Genomic DNA, 25,574 nt, shown 5'->3' with positions numbered 1-25,574 from the left:
TCGTAAAGATTCTTCATTCGTCGGGGTTAATTCAACGTGGAATAACAGAAGCTGTAAAATCGTGAAACTTAATGGATCTTTACCTCATTCCCAACCAACCGTCGTGTGACGAGTATTTTTTGTGAAATTCAAGTTGTTCTAACTGTGGAAGCACTAAATTATCGTTAAATCAATAAAAAAGAGTGACAATTTTCGACGCATCTAGTATTTCCGCATAACAAAGTGCAGACTTCCGGAAAAGTAAATTAAGTTTCCCGCATTATGCGAGAAACTATTTGACTAACATGAAAATTCAACTTTCCGTCAGAATACTCCAGTTTGTTCTCTGGCATTATTGCATCATAATTGTTCACCAATTCCCTTCGTCGGGAATTCAAACGAGAGTTTAAATTTCTCGAAAACATTATTCTCAATGTTGATTGTCGAATTTCAATAGTAATTCAACCTTCATGTGAATTTCAATGAATTATATCACGAAAATTGAGAAAGTATACCGGGAAGGTTCACAACCCGTTCGAGCGGCGTCGTTCCCCAATGATTTCGAATCCAGGGAAAGCTTTGCATATCCCGAAGTTTATCGAGCGCGATTGAATGAGATTGATAGTTGACCAGTTATTCGTTTCTGCGAAATTCTTCGAGTTTATACAGCAGCAGCGTGGTTACGTTTTACGCGCGTGTACGGAGAGATTCGCGACGAGAGAGGTGACGCATGCCGAGCGGCATGGGAGTTGATATGTGCGCAGCCTTGTTGGACATTGTTTGGTCGCGGGACTCACGAGGCGAGGGCCACCGGCTGGATATCACACGCGAGATGTAAAGTGCGCCTCGCGTGTACGTGCGGTGTGCTCTCGGGAAAATTTCGCGTCGGACAAGCGGGATGGAGCGGGGTTCGAGGTGCGCTCGTCCGCTGTTGTTCCATGGCGAGTGAACAGAATGAGAGTAAACGAGAAAAAAATCATGAAAAAGGAGGACAGATGGGGGAAGAGAGAAAGCGAATGAAGAGAGACTCGCCGAGAGAAAGAGGGACGAAAGAGGGTGCGGGAGGGCCGCTGGGAGAGAACGGGAGCGAGGAAGAGAGTGCGCAAAAGGTACGGGAGCGAAAGCAACGGCCAGTGCTGAAGAGGACGAGGGAGGAAGGGGCAGAGGCGTGGGGGGCCGTGGGTCGAACGGTAGCGTTATGTGGACGTACAAACAGTGCAAGACCATGTTGACGCATGTTTTCAAGCCTCGTTGGCTGGTATTGATCTTGCTAAGTGCAGGAAACCGGGAGAGAGCGAGAGAGAGAGAGAGAGAGAGGAAGAGAAAGAGCGCGTCCACGGTCGCAAGTGACGGCGAAAGGGAAGCGAAATACATGTATACGTATAATATATAGATCATAAGAGATGAGGGGATTGGTACAGAGAGGGATGAAGCGAGGAAGAGAGTCAGAACAACGCAGGGTTACACCACTACGAGGTCTGCCGATAGGACCAGGTTGCATGCCTCCCAGTATGCCTGTACATTCGCTCTACCGAATCCAGTTACTGTCATAGCTATACCGATCCTCCGTATATTCTTGTACGCGCGCATATCTACGTCCCGTGCGTACAGATATAGAATCTCGTACACGCCAGAGAACGAGAGCAAGAGAGAAGGAGAAAGGAGAAGAGGCTTCTGAAAGCACGGGAACTCGAGAGCAAGAGAGAATGGAAGATGGGCTTTAGCATGGATGAAAGCGAAGCAGACAGTAGAAGAGCGAGAAGAGGGACCAGCGCTGCTGCGAGTCGTCGCTCGAGTGAGGGATCGAGTAGAAGGCCTAAGAGGGTTCGGACGCAACCATGGCAACCCGTCCCGTCCCCGGGGAGGTTGCCCTCTGATTGGCCATTCCCGGTTTTCTACCTCCCCGTATATATCTATATCACATACTTCTATGCAGGATATCTCATACATATACATGTATACTACTTACCGATTCACCACCAGGCGCTACCCCGTGTTGCCCGATTATCATCGCGGAATCTCTGACGAAATGGCCGAAAGCTAACCTCCTCAAAAGCTGGCCGAAGACAGAGAAACCTAATACAAACACCGGTCTCGAGAAATTTCAAGGGCTCCTAACTTTTTCCTTTTGTACTCGAGACTTTTTATATAGATTTTCACCCCCTTTACATATCTTGGAGACTCTCCAGCTTTTCTACACTCTCCTTTGTTCACCAAACGCCGACTTTTTTATGGATTGGCTTCTCAGATAATATTCTCCTGCGAAGATCTCGTATTTGGCATTTTATTCGTACTTGTGTCTTAAAATATACATTCGTTGATTCGCGAGCTGTGGGGCTTGCGGAAAAGGAACGTCGGACAGTGGTTGACCTTTTCCACTTGTTTCGCGATGCTCCGGAACGTTCAGGAGTTAGAAACAATTCATACTAACGTGCCCTCGGATTCAAATGTAATTGTTACAGCGTTTTTGGGTTTTGATGCACTCGCTTATTGGAGATCAGGGAATTCAGGAGATTTTAGAATGAGACGAGGATTCATTGCGGTTCGTCGATGATGCGATTTTTGGATAGTCCCGTCGATTTCATCGACCGTTTTTCCAGCTCTGTTTCCAACTTGAACGTTCTCTACGACCAGTTTTCATTCGAGTGCGTGGTAATAGTGATGAACGGAATTTTTTTATTTTCTTCAATTTTCGAAAAATTTTAACAACCGATTGGCCATTTTTGAATAAAAGAAATTTACGGTCGGTGCAGAAGTCTGCGGATTCGAAATTCTGGGAAAATTTTCACGTCTCACGGTCGGTATAACGAGTGGGCGCAGGAAGATGAACGTTTTAAAATGGAGGAGAAACTGACGTCTCCCATTTAAGGAAGTTTATCCGGTAATCGAATTAACACAGAGATTTCAATTAAAAAATTTGAATACAGTAACGAATAATAAATAAATGTCCTGTCAAAATTTTGAGGCCCGAGGATACTTTGTTCGTGAGAAAAAAAATTAAAACGGATTCTCCAAATTAACACACGGTCTCTTACAGGTTTCAGTGCTTTTCCCGTCTTTATATATGAAATTTGCAAGCGTTAACAAACAGTTCTCGCAGAAACTTCCTCAAGTGATAAAAAAATATCTGAAGAATTTGTTTACAGCTTCGTAAAATCCCTTCAATACTCATAAAGTTCGCCATTAATGATTTCTTTCTCGAAAATAGTGATTATTGGAAGGTTAACCCGCGTGTTACTTTCACCATGGTAACGTGGCAACCGCGCGCTTTTTGAAACCGGAGACTACATTTTCCGATCCACGCAACTCACACTAAAGATTTTCAATAAAGTGATGAAGGACTTGTGAGAAAATATTAACGTAATTAATAAAAACTCGTTTTTTTTTCGACATTTCTGCCATGTTTTAATAATCCTAAATGTTTGAACACCGATTATCACATGAATGCCCGTGAAAAATTCTCTCAATGACAGTGCAGGTCACGAGGTCGCAGTGTTGCCGCTAGTCGCAATAATTTTTCTTTCCGCAAACTCAGTAGCAGATGAACTTTCTTAACGATTTCCCGAAATGAAAAATTCCAAACCCGAGGTATCCGTGGCGTAAACATGCGTGGATAGAGCGAATGAGAATGGTTGTGAATGTGGCTGAACGTGTATCTCGTTGACCGAATTCAATAGTCGTGTCACGCCCGCTCACAAAGAAGTAACGTTCTTATAATGGGAGAAATCCCTCTGTGTCGTTCATTTCCGCAGGTGTGGTTCAGCAATCGTAGGGCAAAGTGGCGCAGAGAGGAAAAGCTGCGAAATCAGAGAAGAGCCGCTGTTGATCAGGTCGTAGGGGGCGGGACAACCGGGGGTGGCAGTGGAACGGCGGCACCTGCGGCAGGCGCTGCGACACCGAGGATACCGTTGAACGCTGGCTTTAACGCTATGTATTCTTCGATACCACAGCCGATCGCCACTATGCCCGACACTTACAGGTAAATTGAAAGGAAACATTGATTCGAAGCCCTCGTTTTTTTGGATTCATCAACGTTTGTTGAGATTTTCAATTTGATTAGGTCGAGCGATTACCGAAGAAAACATTCTAAAAAAAAACACACTAAACTCGCCAGGAGACTTGGAGATAATAAGAAATTAATGAAAATATGTTAAATTTGAAAAGTAATATAGAAATTGAAAGAAACTCGAGTATAAGGTGAAAGCGGATTCGAGAATTTACCTAGTTTCATATATTTTTCGTTTGCCTTCAGTTCAATGTCAGGCAGTCTCGGTGGGTCGATGGGCGGTAGCTGCCTTCAACAACGAGCCGAGGGTTATCCCGCTTACGTATTTCACGAGCCACTTCATTCGCTAACTCAATCGTACTCCCACGCTCATACAACAGCAGCACACTCGCAACCCCATCGGGGAATACCGACTTCTCATGGTGGTACACCCACCACACCAGGGGGACAGCCTGCTGGTCCAGGCGGGGCGCCCTATCAACCAACCACTTCGACGGCTACCGGTAAGTTCATAAAAAATAATAGCGTTACAGCCTTCGTAACAATAAACCCCTCGTAGAAAACACGGGAAAAATCCAATACAGATTTTACGCTTCGCCAGATTTTTACCTAATTATGGTTCGGCTATAAAATGGAATTGAAGATTCTATTTTACGGAGTTTTGAGTTCGTTGGAAAAATACTTTTTCCCTTTTCAAATATTTCAAATGTTTTTACATTTTTTCATCGGTGTATTCGATACTTTTAAGCTGGTGCCGTTTCGTTTGAGAGAGTTTAAAAAATTGTTTACTCGACAGTGTACGATTCGATTGAACGGAAATTGAGAGAATTCTTTTAAAAGTGGATTGAAAACTTTTCCGTTTTTTTTTCACATTTTTATCAATCCTGCATCTACTTTTTTGCATTTTCTCTAGTATTCACTGGTCAGGACTCAAAAGTTGTCAGTTCCCAGCCAACTAAACAAAATCACAAAGAAAAAATTTTCTTTTCGCCTACCAAAACCCTCAAAATGCTTTTCACATTGTGCGATCTTCTCATCGTCGCGTTATTCGTCTTTTAAGGCCTTACATACACTTGTAATGAGCAGAAAAATCAAAATTTTTTTCATTAGGTCCGCGCGGTCGTCTAATATTTGAATCTTCAAACGCGATTATCTCAGAATCGTCTTTTTTTTAAAATACTTTTGCAGTGAACACGATTACTAAAAAACTATTAATCCGATCCATACCAAATTTATACCACTTATTGACTATAACAATAGCTAGGGCCTGGACGAATGATTTCGTATTTTGTTGGAAAAACAAATTGGAGCAAAAAAACCGAAAATTTAGCACGTGAAAAATGAATTTTTTGTCAAAACTGTTTCCATTTTTTTTAAATCAAAATTTTTACAAATCCTTCGTCCAACTGATGCTCAAAAAAAGGTGCTACTGGAATACAGCTGGAGTTTCGCCACTTTGAGAAATTTTTTGATGAAAAAAATTGTACAAGTACATGAACATATGTGCTGATCAACGTCCTTCACAGTTTTTGAATAAACATTTATTTTCTTATCGAATAAAAAATCAAGAAAATCGCGTTTTTTCGCCCGCTGCAAGTGTATATAAGGCCTTAATCGATAGACAAACGTATGCGAACGTATTTATTCAATAGTACTGAATATACAAAGCTCAACATAATGACGTTCAAAATCGACGATGTTTAATCCATTCGTACAGTTTGAAATGGTCTCATAGTGTAAGCGTAATCCGTGCAACGATGCATGTCGGGAATGAGAAACATGTGAGTCATTATAAACTTACAATAGCTCAACGTGTATACAAGTAGTGAGGAAACTCCGGAGGGAAATAGGAAAAGAGGTAGAAGAGAGTGGGGGGGAGCAAAGGAGCGAAGCCGACAAGCGATTTATCGCAACATGCAGCACCAGAAGTTTTCTCCCTTGGGGTCGAAGTACTGGGTGAAACGGAAGAGAAAGCGAGAGAAAAAAGCGATGCACAGAAACATAGACGTGGCCATGAGATTTTGATAAATCTGATTAGCAGATGTTTGAGTGAAAAAAATTGATTCATTCAGCAGTTTTATGAAACGTAAAACTGTCAAGAAAATTGAAATAAATATAAAGCTAATATTACTATTTTGAAATTTATGCGAGTGCCTACAGAGAAAAAAATAATAATATGTGAAGAGCAACAAAGTGGAAAAACGATAAGAAGAAAATTGGGAAGAGGAAAGTGAAGGAGAAAGAGGGGAGAAAATGTGTGGATTGGGAAATGAAGCAAAAGGGAATTAGATTCGCAAGTATTGTTTCCACTTTTCCTCGGCAGTGAAAATTACATTCCACCGCGTGCCAAGTGGTTGCGAGCATACCTCGGAAACTCGTTAAACTTCTAGGAATAATCGTTTTTTCACGCATTCTCTTATCTCCCTGTGCTTCAGTTAATTTGAATAAATTGCGCTAATTGGAAACCATTTGATATGGAATGAGGAAAAAATAACCGGTTTCCCTGCCGCAAATTTTGCACAGAAGCTTCCAACTTTGAGTTTGCGTTCGAAGACGATTTTTGCAAAACTAATAAAAAAATCGTTTCGATAAATTCATTTCGAGTCGCTACAGCGTCGTGCTGAGGATCGAACAGAAATATTTTAAACGTTCAAATTTAATGCAAATCGCGCGTTCTGACTTTTTCTGTAACGTATTAAGACTCGACGGTGATGCCAATGAAAGCAGTCACAAGTTCGATAAAAATGGTTAGAAAATCGAACTAAAAACTCGAATAATTGTTCAGGGATGGACATCGTTCCACCAGACCGAGTAATTTCGATGGGGAAACATCGGACGAATAATACCGAAATAAACTCCAAAAATGTTATCCCCAGTGGAATATATTTGTATAAATAATTCAGTCTTAACTTCTGCTCGTAGAAAACGTAGTTTTTCCAAACAAACTTAAGGTGGTTCACGCGAATATAATGGAAATCGAAAATTTCAACTTTAAGAGTTGACATTTGGAAATATGCTAAAAATATACACTGTGCATTTATTCCCATAATCATTAGAGGATCCACCGTCTCGTTGTCGAGAAAACAGTTAACGAAAACCACATTTTTTAAGGGTGAAACCCAGGCTCTTATGGCAGGCACACTTCCTGTGCGACGATTTCGATTTAATGAAATAGGATCCTCCCAACTTTAAAGAGCCAAAAAGGAGAATAAGAAAATATAATGCTTTTAGATATCAATGGTGTCTTGAGAAAGCCTTGTTACCGGTGAAAATGACTTGAGAATGGAAGAAGAAAAACACTTATTTGAGGTTAACGAGTATTAATGACATGAACAGTGGAAAGTTTGACAACACCATGAGCCAGCTGGTTTAAAATATAGATATGCACACGCATATAAATAGAAAGTGGCTGTTGTGATATTTTGCTTGACGATTTTACTATGAAAGAATTTTAACCGGTATCATTATATTTAAAATTAGTCAATCTCAACAAACAAGTTACACATAATTTTAATGATTGCGAGAATAAATTTTATTCGTTTCTTTGATCACGAAAAGAGCAAAAAAGTTCAGTTGCTTTTTTGAATCACAAAAGTAACGCATGATCTTCCCTAAATGCAGGGGGTTTTCGCTCAAGGGAGGAAGGATTAGGGCAGTGAAGGTGTATCTATGGGAGTCGGTGGAGAAAGAGAGAAGCAGAGAAAGAGGAGGACGGCTGAGGCTACACTATTTTTGTAACAATTTCGATTCGACTCTGTAGTCTTTCGACACGCAATCCACATTCGTTTATAGTCACGAAGAATGAGCCAAATAAAAATACATTGAAAAAAGTCGAAATATACGTGTACGTAGATGGAAAAGGAGAGGAAAAAAATGGCTCGCGGCGTCGGAGCGCCGAGTACGCCTCTGGTGAATTGTAAAAGGATTTTAAAACAAATCTCACGCCAATCGTTATATGTATATCCATGTATTCACGTGTATGTAGGTTGCTCTGGTTGAATCGAAGAATCGAGGGTTGTTCAGTGGTTTCCAGGTCTATTCCCTCTCTCGCGCGTTCGTTGAATTTTCCATTTTCTCTTGATTCCCCTTTCGTACGGCTTTACCCCTCTCAGTTGTCCACGAACTGACCCTCCTCCCCCCCCCCTCCCCCCTCGCCCTCTTTTGCTTCCATTCGACTCAGTCTCTCCATCTTCCTCGGGCTCTTCTTCCATGCTTTTTATTTCTCACGCATACTAAAATACTCACACGTACGCACGATCAGGGGAGGTCGGTCTACCGGGTGCATTTCTACACGTGAAACATCCCTTATGGGTATGCGATGCTCCGGTCCACCGTCGGCTCGCTCTCTTTCACGAGATTCGCGTTTAGTGAAAGCCGCCGCGGGGTTCTGTTTAGGAGAGGGTGAAACTACCCTCTCATCTTTTGTCTCTTTCTTCCCTTTCACTTCCTTCTCTCTTTCCTTCGTTCTCCCGAAGCGCTCTTTCTCCCTTTTGCACTTTATCGCTATCCCAGTCTACAACCCTCTTCACCTCCACGTCCTCGATTTTGTGGCGCGTCTCGCGCGCTCTATGGTGCACAGGGGTTGAATGGAAAATGCTGGAGATGGGTTGGGTCTCGCCTCGGCTGGGCGAGCGCTCAATAACGTGCGAACCAAAAGGGGAGGAAATACGATGGGAGGCAGAGAGGAGGAGAAAGTATAGCGCGTATACGTATCCAGGATTGGAGTGGAACACGATGGAATGATGGAACAACCCCCCCCCCCCCCCCACCCTTCACTTATATACGGATATACATTCCTTTATGTACCCTCCCCCCGCCCTGCCCCGAGCTCTTACTTCCTTTTCTCCAATCGTGTATACAGTAAGTCGCATTTTAACTGACAACTCAAATTTTCGTCGTTAGAATTTTTTAAGCTAGAGCCCCAAGGATCGTATTTTACGGGTGTCTAAATTGGGTCAATTTTTACTTCCTAATTCAAGATATATTATCACTTTAAATTAATGTCAGAGTTATTAATGTAATTAATTCGAAATTGCGAGTACATTTTTTCAACTTATCTTTTGGCGAATGAAATTACGAGCCATTAATCAGGGGATCCATCAGTGAATCCGAAATTTTTTACGTCCCTGGCGAAAATACTTTAGTTTTTTATATGCAAAACATCGCGTTAGAGAGCGCAAAGGGTAAACACAACGGGAAATGGATCAAGAAAAAAGTTTTAATAAAAGAGACTATGACAGGAACGGCCCGAGCCAAGAAGAAACGAAATGCCGAAATAAGCAAATGTGAGGTTACGAGTGCTCGCTCTACCAATTTCGTTCAATCTTTAATGTAATATATATTTACTACTAGCAAGACAATCGTCTCGAATTTCTTCCCAGACCTTCATTGTATACTTCATTTTTATTGTGCAAATTTTTCATAAACTTCGTAAAGAGCGTTCGTTCGTTTAAGAACCCTTTAAAATCTGAAATGCGTGTCATTCGACTACCCATTTAAACTCTGTATAAATTGCAAGACTTTCTTAAGAAAATCGCTCCGTGTATGAACAACCTTAACGTTCGTCCAAATGCATTCGAAACAGTCGCAGTCGCTCACTCCGTATCTTCGTTTTTTAACGCGTCCTTCAACGAGTTTCCAACCCTGCTCTCGCGCTTCGTACAAAATTCAGTGGAACTTTGACGTGCTTTTTCAAAAATTTTCCAATCGCCGATCATTGCGATCCAATTGATGAGTCTGCATTTTCCTGAAACGACGATAACTCGATTCACTAATTGGCAGTAGCGACTTTGAGTTGTTTCGTTTGACGAAGGCTCTTCGGAGTAGACCAAAACTTGGAAGCTCCATAAAATATATTTCTTCCCATCTACGCGATTTCTTTAAATAGCATTTTTTGTGACGGATTATCCCCGACAATTGATCATAACTCACTGCGCAGAATAAAATAATAATTGTCTTTATTTCCGTTTTCTTTATTTTTCGAAGGTGTGATATCAGCAGGAGTTTCGGTACCGGTGCAAATACCATCACAAACCCCGGACCTCACCGGTAATTATTGGCCACGGCTTCAGTGATCCCAGCTCTTCGGGTTCCCGCCAGCGAGTCTACTCGTCGGCCAGGAGAGCCCGCCACCGCCACCGTCCTCATCGGCATCGGGTGGCGGCGTAGCAAGGCCACTTTTGGCATCCCTTGGAATACCGACCCAATCCTCGATTCATCATCAAACCCTAACGCCATCAACAACGCCGATACACAACTCCGATACCAGTGAGTGAACGAACGTTAAAATCTCATAATGTGCTTGAAGAAAATATAATAAACCAATCTCTCGGTTTTCTCACGAGTCTCAAATATGTATTAATACGTCAGTGACGATCTAGTGCATAATTACACCAAATTGTAACAAAAAGTGCATCGACAATGTGGAAAAATAGGGGAAATAACAAACTAATTAATGTTTCGCTTCCCCCCCCCCCCCTCCCCCCCGCCCCCCGCCCCGACCGTCTAATTAACGCGCATCGATCAAATCCACCCTTCAGTCTCATCATTTAGTTTTAATATTTAAACTACACCTCGAAATAGATCTCCGGATCATGCAGGGTATCCTACAGACTCTCGTTCGACGAATCGATCTTCACTGATGTTTATCCAACGACAAGAAAACGTTTGAAGCTTATGAAAAAAAAATGAGTTTCGAGATATCGAATCGATAGGATTGGGGACGACGAGTTTTCATCGACTTGGATCGATGCGAGAAAGGTTTTTAGTCACAAATTTAATTCACGTGATAAATCGTATGAGAGCAATAAAGTTCTTCTTACTTGGATTTCGTTTCTCTGGAGCGGGATCTCGCGATAGAAATTTTCGTGGCGTTTCAGCCTGAGTCGAACGAATTAGTTTGGGGAATTTTAGTCCGTTGCTCGATTTAATTTCCACGCGATTATTGTCTCGTCGAAATGATGATCGAGACCTCCGATTTCGTGGCTCATTGCTCGACATACACCGACGAAATATCCGCACAAGATACAGCACCGTCGAAGCGAGTGGATGCCGAAAGTGTGGTGAAAAACTAGTCAAGTTGAATAAAACGAAAGAAAAATGATGCGGCTTCGGAACAATCAATTTTATCGAAGCGAGATTTCTTTAGTGGGTCCTTCCAACAGGCAGGAATCGAGTTTCTCCATTAGCGAAATTGCTGTGGCGGCAGTGCCGAAAAATTCATTCGATTATGACCGTAAATCCAGGACGAATCGATCGCCAGTATGGAAAACGCACAGCGAACACGCCGTTTTCGGGATGAAAAATGATTTCGTTTTTTTCATGTTTCCCTCAGTTAATGTACCGATTAATTTGTCCGCGGCAGTTTCCACGGTGAAGAATAAACGGATTGTAAATATGAGTCTCAGGAAAGTTCACTGTATCGATGATACTTCGAGTGAAATCGAATAAAACGACGAAGCATCATCCCTGGAGGCAGCGATGCGAGAATCATCATTTTGAAAATTCATGAAAAAACATTGATAAATTAAAAAAGACTATCGTAAAGTCTACAAGAGCGAATCAATTAGCTGGAAGCCGCGTGCGAATCGAGGATAAAAAGAGCGGAAAAATCGAGGGTAAAAATCGTCCGTGTAAAATGGTTCTCCATATTGGCGATGAGACTGGATGGTTAGGATATTGCGGAACGTCATCGAGGAGGGATCGATTGTTCGCTCCCTCTTCGAGGGACGTCAAGTCGAACGCCTATACACAAACAGCGAGCCACGCACACAAATGTACACACAAATACGGAGCGTATGGTAATTTCGAATGTAGCGAGGGGAGCGCGCGAGCTCGAGGGAGGAAAACTGGGCTGAGCTCAAGGGGATGAGATCTCAGATCGAAGTTTTCCAACGACGGCTGCTCGTATTCTCGCGAGGTTTGGAACCCCCGCGTTGGGCTGGCAACGGGATGGGATGAGCTGTTTTTCGGAGGCAGAATCGACCGAGAGAATTTCGCCTCGAGCTTTAGAGAAAGAGAGAAAGAGGCTCGGAGGAACCGAGCTCTTTTCTCGTCGGTGGCTGTGGGAAGAGGGTTGCTCGATGTTGGGGTTCATAGTTCGAATCTATATTTATATATATACATATATATATATGCATATATGCGTGTGTATATATATAGATATATCGATCAAAAACCGCCCTCGCGAAGGCGGCTTTCTTGGGGGTCGGCCATCGCGCTCCCTCGGAGATATGGCGACGCGTACAACCGCCAATGCCATCGGTTATACCATCCGAGCTATAACCGTTTTTTTCTCTCTTTCTCTTCGTGTTTTTTTTTTATTACTTTGTTTTTTTTTTTTATTTTTTTTATTCAGTATTATAAAGTAACCTGTCCGACCATCACTCTCCGATTTACGTCATCACAAATATTCTCACAGTAAAGCCTTTCACTTTCGACGTTTCTTTTTCAGCCATTTCTTCGGTCCCGTTTTAAGGCTCGTGGCGAAAAGGGAAGCGCAAAAAAGAATATTAAAATTGGTGTCGAGCGTATATTTCGTCCTTTACAAATGACCTGTGAACTTGTAGCTTTTGTTGGCAACGTGTCCGCAAACGCACGTTTTACGCGCCGGGAATTTGCGTGTTCTGTATCAAGGAGAATGGGAGAAATCGCGAGCGATCGACACACCGCTATCGCGTCACTATAATCGCGCGCTAAATCGGTACTAAATTTATGAAACGACAGAGAAAGGACGTGTAAAGGGATACTGCGGCGGCGGATCGAGACGATTGAGAAACTCCTGCGCGCAGGTAACGCAAACAAACAAATTGCGTGGAAGACATAAGCGTAGAAAAACAAATGCGAGAGCGCGGGAAGCAAAGGCGAATAAACGACGAACGACATGTTCGAATTTGTGGAAATTTGAAAAAATACGGGGAGAAAATGTGTACAATTTAGATCGTCGACTCGGAGTCGAATTAGCCCAATCTCAAACTAATATATAAACATTGAACAATTCCGTGGAGCAATTAGAGTTGTTTCTTCCAGACATCATTTTTTTTCTATAGAAATCACTAGAGAAAAACAAATCACCGAAATGAAAATGATTTTCCCTGTTGCGATCAAACGATACGACAAAAAAAGGTTAATATTAATAATAATAACAATAACAACAATAAGATTAATATAAAATAATGATAATATAATAACGCATATTGGTATTGAAAAGTAAACAAATAAAAATGAATATTATAAATATGATTTTGTGAATAAAATAATGTAAGATAGCGTTTGTTACTCTCGTTAGTTTTTAGTAGTGTAAATTAGGTGGAAATGAAAATGAGAAAAAAAAAACGGAAAAAGAAAAGAGGCGATAAAAGAATTCACGATGTCGTCACACTGTATATACGTATAAGTTATTGCGACGAACGAAACGATATTATCAGTTATGTCTCCGACGTATACCTGTAGCGATGAATCAGCACAAATAAGGAAAAAACATTGTAATACACACACATCCACGCGAAACTCAATAACGCAAAGCAAAAAAACGTACGAAACGAAGGAATTCGTCGGAATTACAGCACCCATTGTAACACTGTATTCGATGTCGTTTTTCTCAACGAGCGACACAGAGATTACGTTAAAACATATGCAAATACACGATTTGAAAAAACAAGGGAAAAGAATGGTCGCTCGTGCAACTAACGAAAAAATATGATAAACCAGAAACGAAATCCGCTAATAAATGAATCCTTTGTAGTACGAATAAATTGTCTGAGCCTATATCATACTCACGTTCTTCTCTCTGTGTCTCCCGGATTCTGTTTTCGACACTTTCCATCCCGCGAGGTGGATCTCTCTTTTCCTGGAGGAGATATCGACTGTTTATTTTATTGGCACTATGCACGGAAGCTTGAAATCATTTAACGGAGACCATTGATCAGAATGAATTTCGGCGTTTCAGACTCCAAAAATGTCATTTTTCGACGATTTATCGACGCTTGAAAATCGAAATTTCCATGAGATTAACTCCGTTGATTTTTCGGAGGTAGTTTTGGTATCACTTCTTCCCTGTGTCTCGAGAATATTGAATTTCCGAAGGGCTTTTTTGTCTTGGTTACATTGAAATTAGTCAATGTTTTAATGAATTCGTTATTTTTCGCAGCTTCAATTTAGCCAATTTGCAAACCAATCGGTTTTTTTTTCTACGCACAACGTTACTGCGCCACCAATTTCGAAAGCGTCAAAAAATAAGAGGATATGCGCAGAAAAAGCAGGGCAAAATAAACACGAAGAATTTCCGTGATTGCGAACGAAGCCGAAAATAATGAACTCCGGTGTACGTGGGCAGGCATGAAATATTCGACGAGCCGTGAAGTAACTTTCTCGTTGGTTCCGCTAACAGGGGACAGTGTCGATGAGGCGCAAGTAACGCTCTCCCCGTTGTTGCTGATTTCACTTTTTTCCTATTTCTTCCTTTTTTGTTTGAATTTTTTTTTTAATTAATTGGTTCCGGAGAACGGTTCCGAACAACGCGAATCGAATCAATTTTTGCCTATGAAAATCGAGTCGCCCGCTTCGTGAATGTGGAATCAGGCTCGTTGTAAAAATAAGAGCGAGAACACGAGGAAGCGGCGTGGCTAACGGGGGAGGCTTTCGCCCCTCTTTGTCCCCGAACGCGTGTAAAACATCGGAAATTCCATTTCGGTCCAGAACAGGCAAAGCTCACGTCGATTTTACTCACAAATTAAAAAAAAATCCTTTCGCATCGTTCAACACGATTTTTTGACATTTAATGAGGAAAAATGGCAATTCTGATTTCTGGAATTTTTTTTCTATCAAGAGCCTTAACAGTTTCATTTTTAGGAAAAAATTTATGAATTCTTGTTTTAATGACGACCATGTTTTTTTCACATTATAGAGGCTCATCCTTTGGAAAATGGGGAACAACGATTTTACTGAGATCAAATAAAATGCCACGTCCATTTATGAAATTATTTCTAGTTCAATGGAAATTCGAAAAAAAATATTACGCTTGTTTTGAGTCCATGCATAAATGCGTTCGATATTCGGAGATTTTTGCGTAACGAGCAAACAGAATGGCCAAATAAGAGAATCCAATGGGTCGCAGAATCGTCATATTCAGGCGAACGTTTTTTATTTTGAATCTCTGTCTCTTTTTTTTCGAATTTCATGCGCAATCAAAATCTGAATATTCATAAGCGATCAGTGTAATAAATATTGGAGAATCGCGTCGTTTGTTCACTTCGATCTCATAGCGTCAGTCAATAGATGTAAACGAAGAGAGAAAAATCACGAACAAATGTCATTTCGTATTTGCAATTTGTTCGGTACTCGCTTCCAGTGGAATTCTTTACGGTATAAATTTGACAAAAAGGCATGATCAATTTGAAACACACAAAAGCAATAGGAAATAATAACTTGAATTTGCATACGAATAAAAATGATTTATTTACAAATTCTTTTTTTTAATTTACATTCCCAGAATTTTTATGAATCATTATTTGTTGGGTTACTGTTCTTTCAGTCTTTGAAACCCGAGGGAAATGATTCATCCGAAAATTCCATTCGATTACGATAGTTTTTCAATTCAGGATTTTATTTCATATTTTAGGATCATTTTCCCACAACTTATCGAGCTTTTTGGATCTTGTTCTAGAAGTTTTTCTGTAACCATAATCAGAGCTCAAATTTTTATTTTTTTTCAAGAGAATCTTCATGAAACAGTAAATAAGAAACTTTTCGAGTTTCTCTTCTGAAGTATCGCACACGTGTTTAGTGATTATCTGAGAAAACGTACAAAATTTTATGAGAAAAATGCTTTTGTTTTCTCAAAAATGGCCCTTTCGAAGAGGTGACCATACTCTATGAATTGCCAGCTGAGTTGAAATTTGACAGATGTTTTCAGTAAATCGTTATTTAGCAATCATATACCAGAACTGAGTCGATATTTTAAACCTTATTCTGTCCTCAAAATCATCCCTGAAAATAGCAATTTTGAAGAAGGTCACTCTGAAAAGGAATTGGTTGAAGCAAACAACATTTTTCTTGGTTCAACGAAACATGTCAAAGGAAATGAAATTCACTAACAAAAATTCCCAAGCTCGAATAAATATTTCTCACTACGACGAAACCACCGTCGAATCAACGAAAAAGAAATTCAGATGGGCCACTGTAAAAAAACGTTATTTTCCTTCGAGATAGACGAGCATAGTCGATACAAGAGATAAAATAAATTGTGCGAGCAGCTGGTAACTATGTATTTAAAATGAACAAATAGACACTCGGACGATATTGTAAATTATTGTGAAATTTATATTTTTGGAAAAAAAAACAAAGCAAAATAAGAAAAAAGGTCGAGATTAAATTTTGGAAAAAAATGTGAAATAGAATGAATGAAAGACCGAAAATAAATGCATTGGGTTGCTCTTTGAATACGAGTTTCGATGTGTCGAAATCACCGTGCGATTCTCACTCGGCAGCGAATAAAAATCTTTACATAGATAAATATAATACAAAATCGAATTTAATCTCGGGGAATTTTGGAATATTCCGTGCAAAATTTCAGAGCCAGATGGATCGTGAAATTTTAAAGAGAAAAATCTTGAAGCATTTTTTCCTCCAAAGCATTGTTATTGCAATATTTTAAAAATCGTGAAAGCCAGTCTCGAGCCCTGTGAATAACTAGCACAAAGTGACTTTGTCTTGCTCGTGCCCACGTTGGCCGTCACTTGGTCGAGCGATATCAGAGCAATGGTATGTGACAGGAAAGAATAGAACTTTTCTCTTCAGGATTTCGCGATCAATTCAAGCTGCGAAGAGTTATGCTAATTTTCGAGGATCCTGTATGATACGTACATATAAATAAATATACACAATTCCAATGTAGCACTTCCACCTTAACGTTTCGATGAAATCGACCATTCGTGCAGACCTACATTTTCAAACTGATGCTAATTTGCTAATTTTTCTCGTCATTATGTTTTTCTTTAATTTCGAGAGATTCTAGAGGCGTGAGCAATAACCACCCAGCGATTGAATCCTGCAGCAGCCACTCAGGATTCAATTTTCAAGTCACGTTTATATGTAATTTTACACTATTTTGCGAAAATTTGATGAAAATCAAGTTTAAGATTTTCTGAATATCATCTTATCAGTTAGAAGAATCACCGTGAATTCTTTCGTCATTCATTTTTGCCATTGTACATCACTGCCAAATTTGATCAGGGTCTCTGTATGTAACCATCACCGAACCGAATCAACTTCAAGCCATTGCGAGCAATAGCAGATCACAAATGATGAATTCTATTTATTCTCCTGCGTTGATTGATCCTGAACGAGAGAACTGTCATTGAAAAAACCCACGAATTTGTGAGTGGCCCACAATGCCGATTGAATAAAAATAAATAATTTTCAAAAAATTTATCATTATTCGTGATTCGAGTACAAAATCTGAAAATTTCAACAATCGTTGGCCACGCATGATTCTCCATTTCCAAGTGTGCTCACCGACACTGATCCACTCGCATAAAAAAACTCGACGCGATTACGGTCGTGCGAAAGAAAACTCCAGAAAAAAGAAAAAGAAAAAAAATCTGAATATCTGTAGTAGTTGTAAAACATTAAACGCGATAAAGTGTACGAGCATGGACAAAATTTATTAAGCGAGAAATAATATATATAAATATATATTATTGCGACAGTAATCGATGTAAGTGTTGTGAATAATGAGATAATATTGTTGCTGTGATTACCTCGTAAGATTGTAATTAGTAGAAAAATATAGAAAACGAAAAAAAAAAACAACCATAAGAAAACATACAAACAAAAACCATTGTTAGGTGTCACTGTCTTGATTCAATAAATGTTATTTCATTTTAATAGTCGATAAGATTAAATTTATTTATCGCCAATCGAACTTGGAAAGCTCGAAAATTGAACTGTTTGTGTTACACTCGACGTGCTGAAGAACAGAGACGAATACATTCATCGACAGGTACGTAAATAACGAGAATATAAATTTATATTTTTCATGAAGCATTTTATTTATCGTAGAGTAGCTTGAAGAAAACAGGAACACGTGAAATGTGTGAAATCTTAGAAAATTATAAACATAACTGATGGATTATTTTGGAGCACCCAAGAAAAAGATTATACTCTTAATATGAATTATAAAAAAAATATGATTATCACCTATGAAACGTGACGAAGAATCCGCTTATACTTTTGTAGAGAAGCGGATTTAAAAGTCGCTTTGTCCAGATGAAAAAACACTCTGAATTCGTACTTTTTTTTCAGAAGCGTGGTCATTGGTAAATTTCGTTACCAAGATCGATGGTGTTCGACTCGGTCGTTCTCTCTGAAAACGAGCACGCGACGACCTCTTCTTGGCGAGCTTATTATCGGTTCCCTTTCGTTCCAATGTACTGTTGTGCTGTTTTTTCCGCTACAGAAACAGCAAATAGACTTACTAACTTGAACGTATATTCCAACCAAAGCTATTATTATGATGAATGCGACGAGGGTTTTGTCTGGAACACACAAACGATAAATTACTCAGTATCTTTTCGTCCGTTTCTTATTTTAATTAGTTTTATTTCGCAAAAAAATTGATACTTAGGAAAAAATTGTTTCCTCTTAGTAAAAAGATTTGAGGGTATTTTTATTTGAACAATAGTACAAATCCTGCCTTATCAAAAAGTTCAGGGAAATATATTTGAAAAAAAAACGGTGATTCCTAATTAGCAGATTTTCAATAACAATCACACACGTGTGAAGAGATGTGAGCTATGAATAAATTTTTTATTATGTACCTGTGCTTTGGTACGGCGGGCGTATAACAGCAGCGTTGAACTCGGGGACAGTTGCACGTCGAATGGTGTTAATAACGATGTACTTGAGATTGGAGCCTGCATAGTAATCGATCGGCAATATAATGGTGTAAGAGCCAAGTATCGCGCAGCAAACGACGTTCGAGACGAATGGTAGTAAACCAAGAACAATGGGAACGAGCAACGTGATGCCAACATAAATGAGCCAGAAGTTTAAGTCGCTTTCGAAGAGGGAAGTGTCATCTGAAATAAAAATAAGCAATTTCTCCCCGTTCTACGTACTCCAGCTAATCGTCCTCGACTCGAAATTTCCAAGTTCTCTAATTTTTGTGCCCGAGTGAAATAAAATTGAAATTAATCAACACTTAACAAAATCGAGTTTGGGGCTACGATCATCCCCCAAAACTTTGAGGCCAACATTTTCTGGCTCGAATACGATAGCTAGTAATCGTGAATTATTTATAGTGGACTGCATAATACATTGTACACGCAATGTTTCAATGCATGTACATGAGATGTTAACTAAATACGTTCTGGACTGAATAAATATAAGGGTTGGAAAAGGGAGGGAAGAGGGAGAGGGGGTTACAATTAGGTAAATGGGGAATCTTTGGAAGCTGGTTATAGAGTGTATGTGAAATTTCGGTGGGTATAGTTTGAACGAGTCCTCGGCCTCGAAATAGGTGGTTGTGTGTGTGTGTGTGTGTGTGTGTGTGTGTGTGTGTTTGCACGCCCGTGCCTGTGTGTTTGTGTGAATTGCACAAGCCCTCGTCCGATCGTAGCGAGTGTGCGCGTGGACGGTGTTGCGAGGGTGGGTTTTGGGGTTGAGGGGCGCGGGGGGGCGGAGGAGGGAGTTGTTGCCACGTTATGGTGAGAAAGGCGGGAGGCACGAATGCCCGCCGCTTCTGCATGGAAGATTCGACGGACTAAATTTCCACATGAGTGGACAACATTGATAGAAGCCGCGGGGAGAAACGGAGAGAGAGAGAGAGAGAGAGAGAGAGAGAGAGAGAGAGAGAGAGAACTGGCTGCTGCTCTTCATCCCTTCACCAAACTCGTACCATCGTCAGTAGGGTGCAAGTTTGGTGAAGGGATGACGACGAAGGCCCCACGACGAGCCTTTTCCCTCATTCCTTCTCTCCCCCTTCCCGAACCATAAGCTGGCTTTCATTATTTTCCTATAATTTGCAACAGCTCCTCGCTTCTGTCTCCAACTTTTTTTTTATTCCCTCTTTCATTCGGTCTTCTCGATCCGAAGGGTGGAAATCAACGTCATGGCATGAAAACTGGTACTTTTCTCGAGCTCTTTCTCAGTCGTCCAGAATTTATTCACGGTTTTTTGTATCTTGTTTTTTTTTTTTAGAAATTTTGGACAGCCTTGAGGATTCATTTGAACGTTGTCTCTGATTTTTACTCCTTTTTCTTTCGGAGAGAATTTCGAGATTCGGAGGTTTCAACGGTTTTTTTGTACGTGCCTGCTAAGCCAAAATAGACAGTGCTCGCCACGAAGAAGCCGAGAGTCAATGACGATAGGAATGTTGCGAGGCAGGGCATGCCCATCCAGCAGGACAGTACGAGCCATCCGATTCCACTGAGAAAACTTACCCCCATAACTATTCCCAGAATAGCTGAAAAAAATAGGATTGCAAATGAGAAACCTGGCCAAAAATCGGTTGATGTTTTCGCTAAATTTTTGAAACTCTATCCTTGGGGCGTTTCTCTACGGTGATAATCGCAAAAAACGTAAGTACCAAGAAAAATCTGGATTTACGTTCTTTCACGAAATGCACAGAAAAAAATCACTCAATTTGCAAAAAATTCAGTTACTCGACGTTTGAAAGTATCCGATGGCAGTTAGTACGGCGAAGCTTATTATGCCACCGGAAATAGCTCCGAGAAAGACAACTTCAAATCCGAGACATTTGTGTCCGATGAACGCTACTATCAGTCCTACGATGAGAACAATTGCGCAGAGAGCCTGAGCGGTTTTCGTATCTGGAAAAGAAAACAGCAGTTGGGGAATTCGACGTTACGTCTCACTCTAATGTTATTGACAAAATTTTAGTTTCTTGCTCAAAAATCACTAGCAGCGTTAAATAGAGTTTATGTAAAACGTACGATATTTCCAACGAATAATTCAACGAACTAATCACGCTGTGCAATCTCAAAAGGTGCGTGTTCCATTTTTTAAGGGATTTAAGTGCGACGAATACGTTTAATTTTTTAAGTCTCGAAACATGGCATTCACTACAATTTTAAATATTTCGTCGCTTTAGTCGTTAGGATTTTCGTATTTTTTTTTTATTTTTAATTTTTGGCATGGTTATCAATTTTAGTACGGAACGTACTGAGATTTCCGCAAGAAGACGGACTCGAAAGCGGGCTACAGGCGTATGAAACAGCGGGTACGTATGCGGAGGAATGATTTCCGTAAGTAGCGATCATTGCGTAAATCGAGCCGGTTCCTGGATAAGCACTGAATACCCGACGAACCGAGGATGCGTCTAACGCAGGTAGTATCTGCCGATCGATTAATAGACCAAAACCTTCTATGAATATCCACAACCATATGCTTCTCCGTAATTTAGCCACTTACCGCTTTTTTTTCGTTCGCTTCATAAAAAAATTCTACTCGTTCGAAAGTCATTGTTGAATTGCATGGGATCAGTTCAATTATTGATAAGCTTTTTCAAAATTTCAACTGACTACTGAACTGCTTTACGAATGGATTTTGAACGTTTTTCAAACCGTTGAATTGAGTTTTCACAAACTAAATATTTTTGTTCCAATTCTTAAGACAAAACACCTCCGGACTAAATGTTACATGGACATTTTCAACGAACGTACTCAGGAGAATATAAATGCTTTACATGCGGTAAAGGGGTAAACACGGGAGTTAATTTACAGATTTATTTGCCCGTGAAATGAAATAGCGCAGTGGCATCAAAAACCGTTCATATCGTTACCGTGTATCAAGCTAAACTTCCCATTCTCATAGAATAAGTAATTCACAAAATTTACAAACAAAGAATTATAATTCTTTGTTTGCAAATTTTGTAATAAGTATTGTAATGGAAAATAATTATTGTAATGGAAAAATCTGTTATTGGCAATAACGATGCTGGTTGTCACGGAACGAGAATGGCAAAAGTAGCTTGACATGGTGCAAAAAATATTTTGATGAAATTAAGAAAAAGTGGTGAATGAAAATTATGTGAATTATCATGCGCATCGTGAAGTAAATCACGTGTTGAGCAAAATGCGTTCATTGAATGTTATGTGCGTCGGACCAATCACCACTCGAGGCGTTCTCTCATTCACATTCTTATATAAATGATTCATGAAAAGACGTTTTAGGCATATGGAAAAAAAAAATAATTAAACGAACAAATATAAAAAAAATTAATAAAATTACGATTCAATTGAGAATTTATGATTGGTTGAAAAATTGATATAATGAATTTTTTCAATACGATTTTTCCATACCTCTTCGCCGTTCTCCAAGATGCTTTGCACCGTTGTCATTTTTTGTATTCCACTGAAATAAGTCTCTTGTTTGAATTCTCGTTCAGGCAAAAACATCCGGTAACGCCGAAGCTTCACCGAAGGCGATTCGCAAAGGGGCCCGATACCTCGAGGGGCTGAAGCTGGCTGTGCCTCTAAAGTCACTGTTGCATCGGTAAATTGCAGTTTTTGGAAGGGTGAAACTTCGAAATCGAACTCCATATTGCAACCTCCTGGCATGGGCGCTGTTCCAATCGATAAAAAAATGTTTTTCCTAATTTATCCCACTTCAACTCTCCGATAAGCTATTCTTTAATATTGCGTTATAAAAATTATTTTTTCAATGTTAATAAAAAAAAAAATATTTGAAGTAGTTCGGCTGTTCTATGACTAATCAAGTTTACAACTACTTTATTTTGAGTAATTTCAAGTTTAAATTATTAATAATATTATTAAACACTTGGATTGAGAATATTTTTATCATAAGAATGTAATAAAATGCTTTAAAAATATCATATAAGATAAAATTTATATTTCAACTTGACTAGTTAACGGTTGAGTCGATACCAGTGACACTTTAAATACACATAAACCAGGGAACATTTTTATTGTGCGAAAGAAAGTTTACATCGGTTTAATGCCACTGAGAAAAAGAAGTGGTCAATTCATGAAAAAAAAAGCGAAGCTACTAGACGAACGAAAGCACGTGAGTCAGTCTCAAAAATAAATTTGATGAAATTCGTGCGATTTCCGAATTTGCTCAAAGTTCAATCAGCTGTTACCAGTAGTCCAACGTAATGTCTGACATCCGCTTTCGACACGTCAAAAACTGAAGTTTTTTTGTTTTCTTTCTTAAAAGCCCCGTAAGGTAATGTTTTTTTAAATGAAACGAAATCTGTGATAAATTTTTTTCGCGATACAAACTTTTCCGAAGCTCGAACACCGTACAATTTTTTCACAATTAATATTATTGCGAGTTCTCCTATAGCGTACCGTGTTAAAAACTCAAAATTGTAGATGAAATAATTCCAAATTTTGCCCCGTAAGAGGCGCCGGAACTATTCTTATCGTTATCACGGGACCTTAAACTATCATTTACCGCAAAAAAAAAGTGGACCTTCACTGTACTTTATCGAACGGCAGAACTACTTTAAAACGGTATCTTTTCGTTTTTTAGTTGTTATTGTTTTGTTAAACAATTGAGTTGAAATTTTTCGATTTTAAGTAATTCCAAGACAGCAAAGTCCTGTAAAAAATAATACTGAAGTCTGTAACACTGAAGTTCAATGACATGAAGGAAAAAAACATTTGTGATTCAACCATTTTTTACATCACGAATCATTGGTGTAGGTTGAAGCGATGCAAATTGCAAATTAGGGAGGGAAAAAAATTAGAACTACACGTGTTTTTTTTCGTTCATTTTATTGGACTCAATCGTTGCAAACTTCAGGATCATGTCAAAAAATTCTCTTAAACTAAAGGAGCTAGATGTATGAGTTGAAAAAAACGGAATGAATTGTAAAAACTTGAAAATAAAGGCTTTTTTGTTCCTATAAACAAATGAAAAAATTTGATGATCAACACGCTGTGGAAATACATTCACGTCAACGGAATCACACAAGGGCTACAGAATATCAAAACTCATATTTCATTCTTACAAACATTAGAGAAAAAGCCCTCGGAAAGGAGAAGAGCAAAAGTAGGGAGAAAAAAGTAAAAAACTGAAATCATGAATATATAACACTGGACGTAAATGGAATTTTGATGTGTACTTACGGTTTTTCACATCACTATAGAGCAAGGCATCAGGAAAATGTAAAAAGTTAATCGGGAATCTTCAAAATCCATTATTAAAGATTACAACTTTGGAACGCGAAGAGATTACAGCTATTTCAATATAAGCAATATCATTGTTACTTGTTCTGTCATTTATTAAAACTGGTGAAAATTTTTTATTGGAGCGTAAAGTAAAAAAGTGTATTACGTTCCAACGATGGCATCTTTGGCAAAAGAATTGATGTAAGCAATTTAAAGGCGCTGAGAACTTACCATTCCGATCGTAAGCAACGACAGAGAATAAAGCGCTGATTGGTTTATCCTCTCGATTGATAACCACAAAACTTGCAGTGCTGTTCTGACCGAAGAAAGCGACAAGACCTAAATTGGCTCCGTACAAAGTGCATCGTGTGCCGTTACATTTTGTAGAATCATTATAAGAAATGGACAGATTGCGTTCGTGACCATGAACTTGGAGGATCGCAAAAGATAGTAATTCAGGAATATCGGTTAATGCAATGGAGTTTTCCACCTCTGGATCAAGAGTCTCCTCATGGTATATTGCTTGGCCAATTTCCGTCTTATCGCTGTACTTTTTCAGAGATAATTGTATCGATATCCCGACTGTAAAAGGAAAAAACGAATAAGACTATTTGGAATAATGACTTTCGACTTTCTAATAAATTCCAGTTTATGTGCTAAGGCTCTGATTAAATATCTGCTAAAAGGTAGCGCAAGTTTTATAAAACATAATCAAGAAAAATAAAAGCATCCCTACTGGTTACAGGATGGAGATATAAATTTTGTGCCAACATAATTTGGCTAAGTGAGAAACTAGCAAAAATCAACGCGCTGCTAATAATAACAGACATCAAACGTTTTTTCCCTTCACTGATTTTACCTTTGTTGAAAGGTGAACAGATATTTCATAGCCCGAAGTAAAATGAATTTAAGAAAAACTAAGTGTGGTGACACAAAACAAAAGAAATGTAGGCACAATCAAAAATAAAATCAAACAGTCCCAGCTAAATTACGCAAAATGTGGTGAAAAATATTTCAGACACGATGGGACTATCAGGAAAAATCAATATTTATCGTCGTGTTGATCCGACCTTCATTTCCTAGAACGATCGAGATCAAGATGAATAGACATACATAAATACGTGGTTGGATGAAATTGGGTTATGTTTGCTTACCTGAAGATGGCACAAAATAGGCGAAAATCGCGAACAACAAGAAATAGCGATAATATGGCTGCGACATTTCGAAACGAATGATTTTTTCATAAAAAATCAGACGAAAGAACGTTTCCAGAATGAAAAAATAAAGAGAATGGGGGTCTATAAGGATCAACGAGAAATAACAACAGAGCAACAGCTGGGCAAAAACGGCTCGGTGCAAAGTGTACAAACACAAACTTGTGTACGAAGATGTACGCCGGTTGCAAAGGGAAGGGGTAAAACCTAGACACGAGG

The 25,574-nt window shown here is 39.4% G+C and overlaps 2 protein-coding genes across 3 annotated transcripts in view; one reads left to right on the top strand and one right to left on the bottom strand.

Annotated features, from left to right (window-relative positions):
• The window catches only part of toy (twin of eyeless), a 45,577-nt gene extending 27,708 nt beyond the window's left edge, over nucleotides 1–17,869 (top strand). For both annotated transcript variants that reach the window (XM_043412800.1, XM_043412799.1), the window contains exons 8-10: nucleotides 3,732–3,958; nucleotides 4,232–4,488; nucleotides 9,971–17,869. In XM_043412800.1, the coding sequence (XP_043268735.1) occupies nucleotides 3,732–3,958; nucleotides 4,232–4,488; nucleotides 9,971–10,059 (573 nt within the window). In that variant the 3' untranslated portion in view covers nucleotides 10,060–17,869. The remainder of the gene's footprint in view (nucleotides 1–3,731; nucleotides 3,959–4,231; nucleotides 4,489–9,970) is intronic.
• Nucleotides 17,870–18,008: 139 nt separating this feature from the next.
• On the bottom strand, nucleotides 18,009–25,544 carry LOC122406937 (transmembrane 7 superfamily member 3-like). The gene is made up of 8 exons (XM_043412798.1): nucleotides 25,296–25,544; nucleotides 24,373–24,723; nucleotides 22,306–22,568; nucleotides 21,168–21,339; nucleotides 20,647–20,814; nucleotides 20,295–20,447; nucleotides 18,802–19,062; nucleotides 18,009–18,519 (listed from the first exon to the last, which is right to left on the bottom strand). The coding sequence occupies exons 1-8, from the start codon at nucleotides 25,360–25,362 to the stop codon at nucleotides 18,311–18,313; spliced, it is 1,644 nt and encodes a 547-aa protein (XP_043268733.1). The 5' UTR covers nucleotides 25,363–25,544; the 3' UTR covers nucleotides 18,009–18,310.
• Nucleotides 25,545–25,574: the final 30 nt, after the last annotated feature.

This window comes from Venturia canescens, chromosome 2 (assembly GCF_019457755.1).
Source record: "Venturia canescens isolate UGA chromosome 2, ASM1945775v1, whole genome shotgun sequence".
Taxonomy (NCBI): Eukaryota; Metazoa; Arthropoda; class Insecta; order Hymenoptera; family Ichneumonidae; genus Venturia; species Venturia canescens.
The sequence above is the reverse complement of the archived record's forward strand: the minus strand, read 5'-3'. Positions and strand labels throughout refer to the sequence as shown.

Bases quoted from the DNA above. Each gene is read 5' to 3' on its own strand.
- LOC122406937 (XM_043412798.1), bottom strand. From the start codon at position 25,362: ATGTCGCAGCCATATTATCGCTATTTCTTGTTGTTCGCGATTTTCGCC. The intron at 20,815-21,167 runs GTACGTTCCGTA...TTTCTTTTCCAG, and splicing joins GTCTTCTTGCGGAAATCTCA to ATACGAAAACCGCTCAGGCT. The intron at 20,448-20,646 runs GTAACTGAATTT...TATTTTTTTCAG, and splicing joins CGGATACTTTCAAACGTCGA to CTATTCTGGGAATAGTTATG.